The following is a 15,000-nucleotide window of genomic DNA, read 5'->3' on the forward strand; positions in this document are numbered from 1 at the left end:
GCGTAGTTATGCATATAAGAAGAACAGTTGTGTTTTGTACTCCAACACACCTACGGCTCTGAAGGCAAACAAAACATTAATGTATTAATGAAATCCATTTTAAAATTACAATTGTCAAACGTTCTTCATAAGAGAGATGGTAAGGCCTGGAAAGGAAAAGCGGCACATTGGACATGCACATTTAGGGGATTTTGTTGATGTTTTTTTCCAAAGCGATTTGCAACCTTTCATTCACACATCCACACATCGACGGCGGAGTCAATCATGCAAGGTGACAGCCAGCTCGTCAGGAGCAGTCAGTGTGAGGCGTCCTGCTCAGGGACACCTCGACACTAGCTAGGACGAGCCGGGGATCGAACAGACAACCTTCTGGTTACCAGTCAACCCGCTCTACCTCCTGAGCTGGTGCTGCCCGGACATCTAGGGCAAAGGTTAATGCGCCCGGCAGCAAGCCCCTCTGCATGTGCCTGCTTGTTACTGGCTATAGTCAGATAAACAATATGATGTATTATTTGATCTGGTCTGCACTGATGCCAGGAAGCATGTGTACTGTATAATTATTCCCATTGTTTTAATGTAATAAAGCCTCACACATGGAAATATGTTGACTGTTGACTACATAGAAAAAAGCTGCACTCACTCTATTTATAGAGTCAGAATGTGAATCTCTCACTCACACAGAAGTCGTTGTGATTGATTGAAAGCTAGAAAATAAAATGACGTGCTCTGCACACATGGACGACACTTAGCAGCCCCACCCTCTCTCTTCCAGCGTTTAGTGGAACGATTCTGTTGTTTCGACCTGTAGCTTGTGATCTCTTGTTTCACTATCACAAGGTTGCGTAAATGCCAAACGATAACTTTGTGTTCATGATACAAAATAAATGTCATTATTTGTACAGTGTAGCAAGAATATATGTTGTGGAAGAACGCCCATGTTGCCCATAAGGACGAAACTGTGGAAACCGGTTCGTAGCGTGGTATAGATCCTAGGCCGCGTATGGACACTTTGTTGTTGCACAGCAATTCACTCTGACGCCTCCTGCATGAGCCTTGGGAAAGAATAGTTTGCGGCTGTTGTAGCCCGTCGTCGATTTTGAAAAAAACAAACAAACAAAATCGCTGAGACGTGCTAGAAGCATGCGTCAACATCGGACACCCCCCCCCCCCCCCCCTCCAAAAGAGGACTAGTATTACCACATCGCTGAATGTTGGAGAAGTGTAGCAATACATCCTAGCAGTCTATTGCAACACCTATTGAGGCTGATGTTTACCACTACAAGTTTCTTAAAATAAGCAAACAATTATAATCTTTACATGATTTGGTTACGATCATTGAAACACTGTAGACGTAAAAGAGAAAATAATATACAATACTAAAACCAAAAGTTAAAATACACAATACAAGCCTCAATCAGATGTGTCATGTTGACAAACTGCGGAACTTTGAGTAAAAACTTTACATTAATGCAATCCATGTTCCTGTTACTGAATGTGGCCCACACATTGGGAATGTTACCGTTGACCATAAATGACTTGATTTGAAGTTCTCTCATTCACTCTGACCTACTTATCCAAACCAAATAAGGTCCTTGTTCTGTGTAAATTGAATTCCCTTAAAAATCCATAATACCCAGAACATCTACAACATAACATTCTGATCTGAACATTGGCTTCCAGCTCAGTAGGTTCATACTAATAATCTGTCATATTCAGAGTTACCACTACTTATTTAAATGTAAGTACTTACAAGTGCTAGTACTATATTTGACATGCTTTGATAGAAGCACTCCAGGCCTGAAGATGTCAGGTTAATCATCACAAACAAATTTGTTTGTGAGGAGGATTTTACAAATATTTATGGTCTTCAAATTTAGAACAATGCAAAAAAGATGGTCCAAGTATCCATGATTGTAGTGTATCAGCATTTAATTTGTTCTCCTTCTAATACAGTCTTAGATGTTTGTAGGTTTACCTGGGACCTGCATCAGGGGATGAAGTGTTAACATTATTTAGCTACGCACTGATGATGTGCTTCATTATGAGGTAAAGTTGGGTCAAAACACAGCTGCCGCCTTGTATACACAACAAAGACACAACATACAGTATAGGACAGGCGAGAGAGAGAAGCAAAGCATAAAGCATGTCATAGTTACATGCCTGTCATAGTTCTTTCAAATCACCTCTCCAAAGTTCCATAATAAATTACAATAAATTACACATAGATACACCAATTGGTTTTAATTTATTTTTATTTTATTTGTCTCTTTTAGGCAATGAAAAATATAAAGGATTCTCTTTTTTTTTTTACCACATATGTATTGTCACATTGGCTTTCACAGACCCTGGATAATTCTCCATAAATATAGTACAAAATACAAGTTCAAGTTCAAAGCACAACTTATTTCTTTAATACAAATAAATATAATAAATATATGAATTTAAGTTAAACAAAGCGAATAAGCCAACCAACTGTATAACCAACAAGAATACTGCTTTTTTTGTAAGTCCATGGACAAGGAAGCGTCTGAGACTTTCAGAGCTAAGAACTAACCAGGGTTGTCAGGCAATCCGGAGAGGCAAATGGAAACGTTCATACTTTATAGATAAAGTATGAAAGTATGAGATACTTTCAGAATTTTGCAGAATGCTCAAAGATAATTCACAGACTCTGATGTTATCACATTGCTAACCAAAAGAATGTGGACAGCGATCTACAGCAATCTACATTTCATGTTTGAACATTACCAAGTTAAGGATTGTATTAGTAGTAGATAGTATTGCCACACACACACACACACACACACACACACACACACACACACACACACACACACACACACACACACACACACACACACACACACACACACACACACACACACACACACACACACACACACACACACACACACACACGCTGGGCAAAGGTTGACCAGGTGCAGTGGCGCAATGCCTAATTACGGTTTGGTTGAGTGCTACCAGGAGTCAAACTTACTGAGTTTCTCCCATTCAATTGACTGTAAAGTGCATATACTGTTCATGGCACACAGCCTTGTGAGGCAGGGGGAATCATGGTGGTACAGAATTTACAACATTACTTTTTTGATCACGCAGTTATAAACTAGATTTGTGCATCATTCATGAAACTTCACCCAAGTACACTTCTCAGGTGTCAGGCCTTCGAGTGGAAGACCACATACAAAGAGGCAATTAGCTAGACAATAGAAAAAAGATATATGTATATATAAAAATAGATTCTCAAGAAATTTTGGTACCAAAAACGATATCATTTATCCAAAATCAGTTCTATCTTCTAACAAACATGATTCAGGAACTGTGAGAAGATTTGCTGCATCCTGCAACGCTTTGGAAGATTAGTTCTGGATTAAAAAAAGAAGACACAGATATTCTCCAATATGTCAGTTCTGCTTTGGATCTGCTGTGATCCGGGTTGAACCTAGTCTGACAGGGACAAGCGTGCGAACACAGTGAGCCTCTTGTTGGCCGAGCTGTCGAAAGACGGGGATTCACTTCCGCTGGATGCCCCACTGCTGCTGCTGTAGCTGTCCTCCAGGGAGTCCTCGGAGGAGAAGCGCTGGAGCGCGGCCGGCTTCTGGAAGGCCCCGTGGTGGCCCCCAGAGCCCGAGAACACGCTGCCCGAATCCTGGCTTTTGGCGTCATCTTCCCCTCGGCCGCCACCGCCGCTCAGCGCCCCGTGCCCGCACACGCAGCGGGAAGGCTTGGGCTCCATAATCACAGGAATGTTGTGGACGTCCCCGGCGCTGGTGCGGCTGTGGGTGTGGCCGAATGGGAACGCCGCCTCCCGCTGCAGGGAGTCGCCCGGGGCCGGGGAGAGGAGGTCGACCGGGGGAGGAGAAACGGAAGGAGCGCGGCTGAATCCCAGGTTGGGATCGGTGAAGGACAGCGAGTGGGGGGGCGGAGGAGAGGACCGGGACGAGCCCAGGAAACCGGCGAAGCTGACACTCTGGCGGAGCTGGTGCCTCGGGTTCTGGCCGCCGTTGGAGAGACTCTGGCGCTGGTTGGAGAACTTAGCGGATGACAAGGGCCCACTACTCTTCTCCTCATGGAGGAAGTGGCAGCGGGTCCCGTAGGGGCAATAGCCAAAGTTGTAGAAGGTTCTGCAGGGCTCTGTCTTGTACTTGGGGTGGCGGTACAGCCCGCGCAGCTCCGCCTCGCCGTGGGCAAACTGGCACTTGTTGCTGTACTTGCAGCTGCCGCTCTCCTGAAAGCCACGGCAGAGTTCAGTCTTATAGCGGTTGGAGGGGAGCAGCGTCTGGGGCTGTATCTGGGTGGCCAGAGAGGAGGACGGAGGGAAGCCCGGCGGGGGAGCCAGAGTAGTAGTAGTAGGAGCCAAGGAGAAGGCATCCAGGTCTTTCAGCTGGCTACAGTAAGAGAGAAGGGTGGTGCTGGACTCGGTCAGACTCATGGAGCGATCAGGCCTGAAGGGGAGCTGTTGCTGTTTGGTGAGAGAGGCCTGACTCCATATATTGTCAGGCCAGAAGGTAGTGCTGTCATCGCCATTGTTAACCTGTTCCGTGCTGGGGCTATAGGTCGGAGAGGAGGAGGAGGAGGAAGGGGGGATGAGGAACGAGACAGAGCGGTTCAATCGACTGGGTCCAGAGACTTTTGATGGAGACTTTGGTGACGAGAAGGCATCGTCCAGGGCGAGGTTCAGCAAATTCTGTTACGAAAGAGGAATTGAAGTAATCAGTGAAGTACAACATTGCTCTTGAACCAACTCAAAATATCCTATCCCAGAAGCACATTTTTGTGAACATGCTTAGGGTTTCAGACCAAAATACATGTATGCATTTTTTTTAACTGATGTTAATAACTATGATAATGTCATTAAACATACATTATGTTGACATTTTCAGTTTTATATATTTTTTTGCTTAGTATAATAAATATATTTGAACTAAACACATTTAAAGAATATATTTTTCTATACATTGTTTTAAAAAATGTTATACTCCAAAGAATATTTTTTTTAGGATTTCCTCAACAATTCATAAACTTTTATCTAAGAGTATTTTAATATGTGTAAGCAGCTTTAAGTCACGGAAGTGAAAAAGATAAACGTTTTCACAACATTCTGGATGTCAACAACCCATTTTGACTAGTCACTTCATTCAGCTCAGCACAGACAGCTTAGACAAAGTTGTGTGAAGTCCGCCGTTAACCATTATGAAAAAATGTAGACACAAATGCAACTAAAATCCCAATAACTGGAGAACTAATTGAAAATATGAGCCCGAAATAGTATTTTTATAAATCGTAGTTTATACAAAAACACAAACAACAACTATGAAAGAAGTGACTCACCCGTGAGAGAAAGTTGTCGAGCATATTGGACATGCTGTGCACTCCCGTAGCAAAGGAAAACAAAAGGAAGACGTTTCAACTCTTTTCTGCCTTGAGTTTTCACACTCTGTTTTGTACACTCTGTGTGTGTCTAGTTTCAACTTAAATTCGAAACGGGCTCCTATTTTATAGCCTCTCCTACCCCAGACAGGGGTGGAGTTTCCGCTTGCCATATTCCCGTATGCTCCTCCCATGTGGGGAGTAGAAAAAAAAGTAGGTGTTTTTGTGTATTTTTAGCCAGCTGTGTGAAATGTTTCAGTTTCATGGGTACACAGAACTTAAGTGGCTTATTTATATAGAAGTGAATTCTCTTAAAGCAAACTAGTACCACCTCAGCTCTCCTTAATCCACACTAAGTGTTACCTAATTAAGTCAACATCTTCTCTAGTATAGGTCAATATGTACATTCAAATAGCAAGGGGTGCGATGGGAAGAGCACACATTTTCGGTTGGGAGTGTTTTTGTTTGTTAGTTGCATGCCCTAATCAGGTGGATGTGTGTATCCAACCATAGACTGAAAGCTGGTATTCCCATGCCCACAAGCAAACACACATTTGCTTTAGTAAAGTTAAACATTTACCTCACGTACATTTCTCTATATATTTGGGGGGTTTATTGACTTGCACAATACCGATCTATAGAATTGCCATTTACCAGAAAAACCATAGGTCTAAAAGAAAAAAAAAACATGACAGGCTTACCAAAATAAATGTGACAGCAGATGCTATGCGTAGAAAGGAAACAGCAAACAAAAGCAGATCCAGGTAGTAACTCGCGTCACATCAATGCACTGCATTAAATAGACCACACAAAATCAAATAAGACCGTTTTTGCTCATTATGAATCTATTTAAATTGATTTGTATCTAATTGTATGTATTGTTTTTTCTGTATTGTTTTGTTTCGACATGTGTTGAAATTAAAAAAAATATAGATTATGCTGTGGTAATTGGATAGAATTAATCTCAATATATAATTTACATAGAAAATGTGTAGTCAACAACAAATGTTTTTGCACAAACTAAATTAATGAAGCTTACATAACCTTACCTTTATAGTATAATGTCTGCATTGCCACAGCAAGATTAATGAACATCTCATCCGACTGTTTTGTTCTTTGAAACCATTATTTATAACTGACCAATCGAAACCGATATTGTTTGTCCCTGAGGTTGCTATGGTATAATGCGCCAGAGTGATTCTATTTGGTTGCTGTGCGTGACAGCTGTTCCCACTTGAAGAATCAGTTACTGTAATTCAGTGATGTGGTGATTTTTTTTTTGTGAGGTCCAAATATGTACTCACAAACTAAATAACCAGGCGGCAGGGTTCTCTCTCTCTTTCTGCATCTCTGCCTGTCTAATCGCCTGTCTCACTGCCTGTCTGTCTTTCATCACGCCATGATGATGATCTTAACTAGTCAAATAATAATTTTGGGGAAACTTTGATAAATATAACCTAAATAAAACTTTGTGTGATGTCTAATATTAATAAAATGTAACCGTTTTTACTCAATAACACAATCATGTGCCGGTTAATGTGACGACATGAGATGATATTCTCTGACATAGAGGGGTAATGAAAGAAGAGAAGGAACCAGAAAAAAGGTTTACCTGGCCATTGCTCATTTTATGAGTCACAGAATCTGAACTGCTTGAGAGTCAAAGTCACAAGCTTGTCAGCTGACCTATTTGGGACTTCAATACATAGAATCGCTGTGTGATTTGTTATCTCGCCTTTTTTCTTTCTGTAGATAGCTGCCGTGGGCTAATGAGAAGGCTACTTATGTTTCTGTCCTGCTACGTCACTAGCATGAGTCATACACTCAGATATAAGAGACCCACACAGAACCACTCGAAATGATCAATCCCAAGATAACAAAGAAATAAACTACAACAAAAATCTCCAACTCGTTGTAATATGTACAAGGATAGAAGTTATAAAATGGATGGGTGGGTTTGTGTGCAGTGGGAATGGCAGTATCTGTTCCACCATGTGTGCATGTAATGGCTGTAAACAGAGGCTGAAATGTTTCTTGTTTGGCGAGCACCTGACATGCTTGTGGTTTTGTCTGCAAACAGTGATGAGGCACTAGAGCAGGGGCTGTCCTCGAAGCCTCTCACAGTCGATGCCAAGGCAGTTGGACTCCTTGGATTATTAAGTTAAAACACAATGATTCATGTAAAGGTATATTGAATATAGTTTGAATAAAATGTGATCTGATGATGCATGTAAACAAATCTAGATACGTTAAATGACAACAAGGTATTAGGTTTATGCCATATTGAAAAGGGGAATTTCGTATTTTGTAATTTCTTGATACATAGACCAAAAAAACTCAAGTACGATGTCAATATTTATAAGCGCTTAAAAATCTAACGATAAAATATTATTTTACTTTTATTTTTCCAAAGTGCACTTGATGAAATGAGACTTACATTTAAAGAAAGCAACATTTTGAACATCAGTTAAAGCAGAACCATCCCACTTAACTTTATTTAACCCATGTTGAATATAAATAACTTTTCACCCAAATGTAAATGTCACAATAATTTTAGACATTTTCCGATGTGCATTTTCCTTGCACTTTACAGCTGTGTGTGTGTGTGTGTGTGTGTGTGTGTGTGTGTGTGTGTGTGTGTGTGTGTGTGTGTGTGTGTGTGTGTGTGTGTGTGTGTGTGTGTGTGTGTGTGTGTATTGGGCCTCTTTCATATGGAAATTAACTTGAACACACACACACACACACACACACACACACACACACACACACACACACACACACACACACGCACACACATACATGCTCTGAGAACAACCTTTAAAGCTTCAAGATCAAGATATACCACCTCATTGTGGTGGCAAAGAGGTGTCCGGGTTGTGAGGGTTTCAAGCTTTTCCAGCTACACTTAACTATCACTTTAGTTTTTCATTTTATAATTAAATAACAATTAACATTTATGCATTCTATGTTTATAGGTAAAAAAATACTTTCGGGACAGAGTTTTCGAATAAATTGTTTTATGAAGTTACATTATTAGCAGAGAGTAAAACATGTTAAAAATTTTTAACATTTACCAACTACAGCAATGTGCCCTTAAAGATAAGAAAATATATGAAAGTACTTAATTAATCTTAGATTGGAAAGTTGGGATGCAAAGGTGTTAGACAAATCCGTGTCGATCTTCTTTATGGTGTTGAGGATCACATGAAAGAAGCATGGACGTTGTTTGAAAGTCAGTATGGCTGAGAAACTCACGTAGGCAGTTTATTCATCTGGTGTGACTCTGTGTTTAAAGTGTTGCAGGTTAATAGATAGATAATAATAGTCTGAGGTTTTTGGGTGAATTATTAACCTGGGTAGTCAGTGTTTGGTCTACATCACCTGATAACACAGATCCAGTGGTGAGAAAGACACACACACTTGTTCATTGTTCGCAACATATCCTGTCTAGTAAAGAACAAGGATGTGAGGGTATGAGAATGGAAATGATAATAATAATTGAAACAACTACATTCCCAGATGGTTTAATCATGTGTTTGCTGGTAAGTTTGTTAAGAAGAAATAGTTAATTGGAAAAAGAATATGAATAAATTACCTCAGTGACTGCTAATAAATCATGTTATTCTGTACTACATTGTGATGTTAACAGTCGTTCATTCGTCCACTCACAAACTTTTAAGTAATACCCTGTGGTTCTGTCAGGGCAGGGAACAGATTTCCCTCTGTTATGTGTTTTTTATCTTATATTGGCCAAGAGTGTTCAAATCCAGTTTGTTACCCATTATTCCATTGCATCAGCTAGTTTTGAATGCTAAAATAGTACATGTCCGAGAAGGGATATATTTCATAACTTTGTGAGGTGAAGCTCTGCCTCCTGGTTGCGGAGCTGACTAAAGAGAAACAGACAAAGAACAGATGATCCAGGGAGAGCAGCTTGGGGAAGTTTCTGGTGACTCATCAGGTATGGCACTTTAAAAACCAAGTCATCGTCACATGCCTTCACATTGCTTCAATTTGAGCATAATACAAACATTGGTCATGCCACTTGCTATTCCTGGGCTTCTTCTGAGCTTGTAAACATGATGAGGATGACAAAAAAATGATGACAAAGAAGATGATGAGGATGATAAGGATTCCTGGCGTGCAGTGTCCTATGATAGTAACATAATATATTCGCAGTGATGGTGGAGTTGAAAGCGAGGAGCCAAGAGGCAATGCGCTGGGTGGCCAGTCAGCACTTTAAATGGTCCCGGGCCCACATTGACTTAAGAACTCCACTGTCCACACAGAAACCTACATTAGGATTCCTTTGTTTCAGCCTTCAATGCAAATCAGTAGTTTTAGAGTGGAGAACGCACGCAAAGAGTTGCACTCCAGTGACACACGTAGCATGAAAACATGCGCTATGTACTTCGGTTGAGAGATGACCTTTACGTCTCTTATCTCCGCCACCTCACCCCGATGAAGGTGATTGGTGTATAGCAATCGCCTGACGGATGTCATCTCGGCTTGAAATCTGAGGTTTCGAGAAGATTCTAGATTTGTACTTACATAGTAGTCAATCTAAAGGCTTTTGGCCCTACCCCTTGAATGCACGACACCCACGGAGCAACCTTGCGGGCTCAACACTGTTTTGAAGACATTCTGTTGCCTCAACTCAGACGTTTCCATGCCTGAGGGGTTTCGCTCCGGCGGCATGCAGCTCTGTTATGGCGTGTCAAGTTCCCATATGGTGCAACAGTAGGCTCGCTCGACATCGTCCTATGTAGCATGACTACATGATACGTTGGCCATTGCCCGTAACTGGGCTGGGGCGACGTGCCCGATGACTTGCCCTAAACCCCTGTATTGTTTCCTCTGTGTGTGTCAGCCTTCCTGAACAGTAGGGAAACACAACCCACTTATTTGGCAATTGTAACTGGTGTTTTTTGTTTCCCATTGTGTAACGGGAACAGTGTTGCAAAGTTTTTATCTCTATTCAAATATTGGATGCTTTTCTTTTTTACTATATCGATTTTAAATGTATACTATTTTTTGCTATGTTATTCTGCCTTATTTTAGTATGTTTTTTTCTATTCTATCCAACTTTATTTTATTTTATTGTATCCTATTATATGGCAAACATTAACATTTGACTCATCTTCAGTGCTTACTTACAGTCTATTCTATTATTTTGTACTGTAATCTGGGTCGAACATCATTAAGGTTCCACCAATCTATCTCGAGTCCCGAGCTAAATGGATCAGTCCTTTATCATAGAGGTTGTGTCTGGGTCTCTAGAGTAGCTAAATAAAAACATGAATGTGTAGATTGGGATGTGACTCAACATGTTGCTGAGCTGGTTGCAATTGGAATAAAATAAGTCTGTCATGCCTTCGAAATGACGCACCTACATGACTAACAAGTAAGATGGGAAATTACAACTTAAACAGTTCTAACCTGTATTAGGGGAGTCGCATACATTCATCCTATCGTGAACTGGGATTACATTTGGTGTACTGTGTCGATCTTCAGTGTCTGCTGCAGATCTGTTTCCTTTGTGTGTTTGTGCTTGTGCTTGTCCTTGTCTGTTTGTCTCTGTATGTGTGTGTGTGTGTGTGTGTGTGTGTGTGTGTGTGTGTGTGTGTGTGTGTGTGTGTGTGTGTGTGTGTGTGTGTGTGTGTCTGTATCTGTGTGTGTGTATTGAGGGATGGCATCACACTTCTGCTATATATCATAGTCCTAAACAATATCAACATTTCACATTTGACCTTCATTTAAATATAGCCATGTCAATATAAATATGCTGTTTTTCTAGTGTTTAAAAAATAAAGCCTCTTTCTCCGGCCTCTGTAAACTTCAATGCTGCTCATTCACTGTACATTTTATTTAAATGCTGCCGCTATTCCATCTGACTTCTCATTGCCCACATTCCCAAATGTAGTACAAAACAAGATCTGGATAATATAGTTACCATTGTAATGCTTACTGAAAAGTTGACTGAAATGCCAGGAAGGAAATTAGGTTTCCAGGATCCAGACAATGATTGAACCACAACTTGGAAAGTTTTTCAGTGTTGAACTTTGAACTCTCTTATCATGAACCCTGCTGCATTGTGCAATCAGTACTTAGAGCAGAATAGAGTGCCATAGAATAGAAAAACAGATCAAGAGAAGAGGGGTGGTTCAGGGTGTTTGACTCCGGGTTTAAACAAATCTGGGTTCAAAATACAAAGGGCCATAGTCTACTGGAGGCGTCCTTGAGCAAGGTGCCTAGCCCCTACTTGCTCATGAATGGTATGCAGTTAAATACATTCAGTGTCACTTTGGGTCACTTCGGATAAAGAGTCTGCAAGATGACCAAATAGTCAGAGAAGAAAACTTGTTAATGTTACATTATTGGAAAAGAAGGGCAGTATTTTCTGTGCCTCTGCAGCTGAAACGGTTTCCGCTAAAGGATTTTAATGACCTCCATGAGGGTTCTACTGTTTCTCCAGAAAACCCCTCTCTTCCTCTTCCCTCTGCGTGTAACCCCCCCCCCCCCCCGCGCATTCAGACCACTCAGCTTCCTCTCCCCATCTCATGGAAGTGGGCAGGAATGAAAGGGGAGAGGAAAATGGTGGGAGAACGAGGGGGAGGGCTAGACGGGAAGAAGAAGTTGGAACATGAAAGAATGAAAAAAATGTTACAGCGCTTTGGGAGAACAGCAATTTCCAGGAAATGAAACATTGGAAAAGCCCCTTTTTTCAAGAACATATTATAGCGTATGATGCAACGAACAGCGTAATAAACACTGCTGTGTAAACCTCTCAATACTTTGACAGGGTACTTTGAGGTGTTTCTTGTGCGATGGAAGAAGTACATTCCCGTACACTGTGCCCCGCGGGGCGAGCCGTCCAGCCTGCTCTGACGGAGCCCATGGGGTGTAACCCGAGTCTCTGCCAACATCTGTCTCTGACTGCACGCTGTTTACCAATACCTGGAGCTAATAGTGGGTCACAATGTGGTTAAATGTCCAACTATTGACTGTTCGATAAGAACAATGTTTGGGCCAAACTAATCGTCTCTTTAGATGTCAGGATGCCAGGAACATTTCTCTATTAAAGGATTTGTAATACTTTTCCTGGGCAGGTTTAACTATGACTAAGGCAGGGAGTGTGTTTGGGTCGACCAGGAATACTGCCATTCCCCATATTATATTCATCAATTCAAATCAATCTATTTTAATTGAAAAAGACAATACACTTTTAATTATATAATGATATAGAAGGTAGAATAATAACGAATCACGCAGTTGAGTACTAGACTCGGCACATATGGTGATTTGTGTCGGACACAACAACAAACAGACTTATTTTATTACATTTTATATCATAGCCTATCAAAGCCCAGCCCTGCTTTTTGTTCAACTCAACCTCTCTTGCGGTGTGCCCAGAATAAGGGAGCTAACGAGGTATGGACATTGATTCTGTTCCAAACAACTTTTTAGCAGCTCCCATAGCCATATCTTTATTTTGTCCAAAACAAGTAAAGAAAATCTAACCTGGCGGGTTCATTTTCTCCAATAGCGCCAACAAACAAACAAATCCACAAGTTTTGATTCAGTGTTGCATGCCACTCTGAATGCTCATGGACCTCTATATGGAGAGGCGAGCAGATAGGATTAGGAATGTAAAATGTCCTGGTCATGAGCATGGTGGTACATTTTGGATCCAACTTTGGATTTTTTGTTGCTTCGACCAACAATGGGGCAATGGGGTGGCTGACTGAGTGGGAAAAGTTCCTGGCCAAGGCAGTATGTATGCGCTCACTGCTGTTGGACAAAACAAAGATACAATTATGGAAGCTGCTAAGAACTCCAATAGAATATAATGGATGTCAAAAGCTCACCAACTGCCCAACACACGGGTACAGGCGAGTGGGGGGAGGAACAGAAATTCTGGTTGATTTTGAGTGTTCAGCGCGCTCTGGATTCCTAGGGAGTAGGGAGCCACGCCCCTCCGAGGCAGCCTGTGTGAATACACCTGGGGAACTAGTTCCAGACTGGTTTCATGCTGTAGCCTATCTCTGTGCTTAAAGGCGTACGCCTTTAAGCACACAGAGACACACACACACACACACACACACGCACGCACGCACGCACCCTCACACACACACCCACACAAACACACACACACACACACACACACACACACACACACACACACACACACACACACACACACACACACACACACACACACACACACACACACAGACACACACACATATAGCAGGTCTCGCAAACTGCCATTCTTCATGCATAGATAAGAATGTCCCTCTCTCAGGTTACGTATAACAACTTTGCAGGGGTTGGGGAGATGTTGTTTAAGTCGTTTCACGTTGTTTCAATACAAGCATCAAGACTCACATTAAAGCTAAAGGGGGGGCAAGGGAGCAAAACCGGAAATGACAGAATGCATTGCAGACAGGAAATGGAAGCAGGAATGAAGGCCTATTCAAAGTGTATTCATTCTTGATGTTATATGTAATCTATTCTCTCTCTTTCTGTGTCTCTTTTCGTTTTCTTTAGCTTTGCCTGTTTGGAAGCGACTATATATTTAGTTGGGCATCCCACACACTCACTCTCTCTCTCTCTCTCTCTCTCTCTCTCTCTCTCAAGCACACACTGCCAACCCTTACCTACTTTTCTCCAGTCGTTTCTTTAAAAGGGAAAGTATGTTCCTGGCTCGGCGAGGGAGACGTTAAGAGAGAGAGAGAGAGAGAGAGAGAGAGAGAGAGAGAGAGAGAGAGAGAGAGAGAGAGAGAGAGAGAGAGAGAGAGAGAAGGAGAGGAGCTCAGGAGTGAGTAATCAGAGGGAGAGAAAATCACAAGCATTGGGAAATGTATAAGCTATCTATGTATATTTACATTATATACAGTCTTTATGCATTATATATACAGTATATGTATATGTATGTCTCTTGAAATGAACTGTACGGCCCGAGGGAGTCCTTTTTTATTCCATGGCCCCTCTGTTTGTGAAATATAAATACAGACAGTATAAATATTTATTCATCTCTAAAGGGATCTTTGGATTTGGGGTGTTGTTATGGGTCACAAACTTTGAAATAAGTCCGTACAGGATTTTTTGAGTTAGATATGCATTACTGAAAGTACCCTGCCTACAGTTACCAGCCTGCGAGTCAGTTTCGGCACCCCCTCCTACGTAGGAAGGAGGCATCTTTGAATATTACCTCCCACTTCTCCACCCCCCTCCAATCAGAGCATATACGATTTTGTCGACCAGCGGACGAGCACTGGGCGGAGCTGTTCGGGAGATTCCACACAAAAACAGGTGTCTAATGCCGCTTTTCCACCGCACATGTAGCTCGACTCGACACGACTCGACACGACACGACTCGACACGGTAGCAGCACGGGTGCTTTTCCACCGCAAATAGTACCTCCTGGACGTGGGCGGGGTCGGCTGCGCGAAAGGGCCGTGACGTATTTGTGTACGCGACGCAAACAACACATACGCAACCCACACATGGACAGAACCCACATAACAACAATGGAGGACATCGATCGCATTACTATTATTAGCCGGCATGTTGAAGAAGTTGGAGAAGTGGAACATGTTGGCTGCGGCG

The 15,000-nt window shown here is 41.8% G+C and overlaps 1 protein-coding gene and 1 long non-coding RNA gene across 2 annotated transcripts in view; both read right to left on the minus strand.

Annotated features, from left to right (window-relative positions):
• LOC132473984 (uncharacterized) overlaps positions 1 to 15,000 on the minus strand; it is a 397,093-nt gene that overhangs the window by 102,906 nt on the left and 279,187 nt on the right. The gene's annotated exons all lie outside the window — the stretch shown is intronic.
• On the minus strand, positions 3,028 to 5,510 carry LOC132474002 (mRNA decay activator protein ZFP36-like). Its single transcript, XM_060074404.1, has 2 exons — positions 5,350 to 5,510; positions 3,028 to 4,705 (listed from the first exon to the last, which is right to left on the minus strand). Exons 1-2 carry the CDS (start codon positions 5,380 to 5,382, stop codon positions 3,461 to 3,463), a joined length of 1,278 nt encoding a protein of 425 aa, XP_059930387.1. The 5' UTR covers positions 5,383 to 5,510; the 3' UTR covers positions 3,028 to 3,460.

Source organism: Gadus macrocephalus, chromosome 16, assembly GCF_031168955.1.
Source record: "Gadus macrocephalus chromosome 16, ASM3116895v1".
Lineage (NCBI taxonomy): Eukaryota > Metazoa > Chordata > Actinopteri > Gadiformes > Gadidae > Gadus > Gadus macrocephalus.

Bases quoted from the DNA above. Each gene is read 5' to 3' on its own strand.
- LOC132474002 (XM_060074404.1), bottom strand. From the start codon at position 5,382: ATGTCCAATATGCTCGACAACTTTCTCTCACGG. The intron at 4,706-5,349 runs GTGAGTCACTTC...CTTTCGTAACAG, and splicing joins TCGACAACTTTCTCTCACGG to AATTTGCTGAACCTCGCCCT.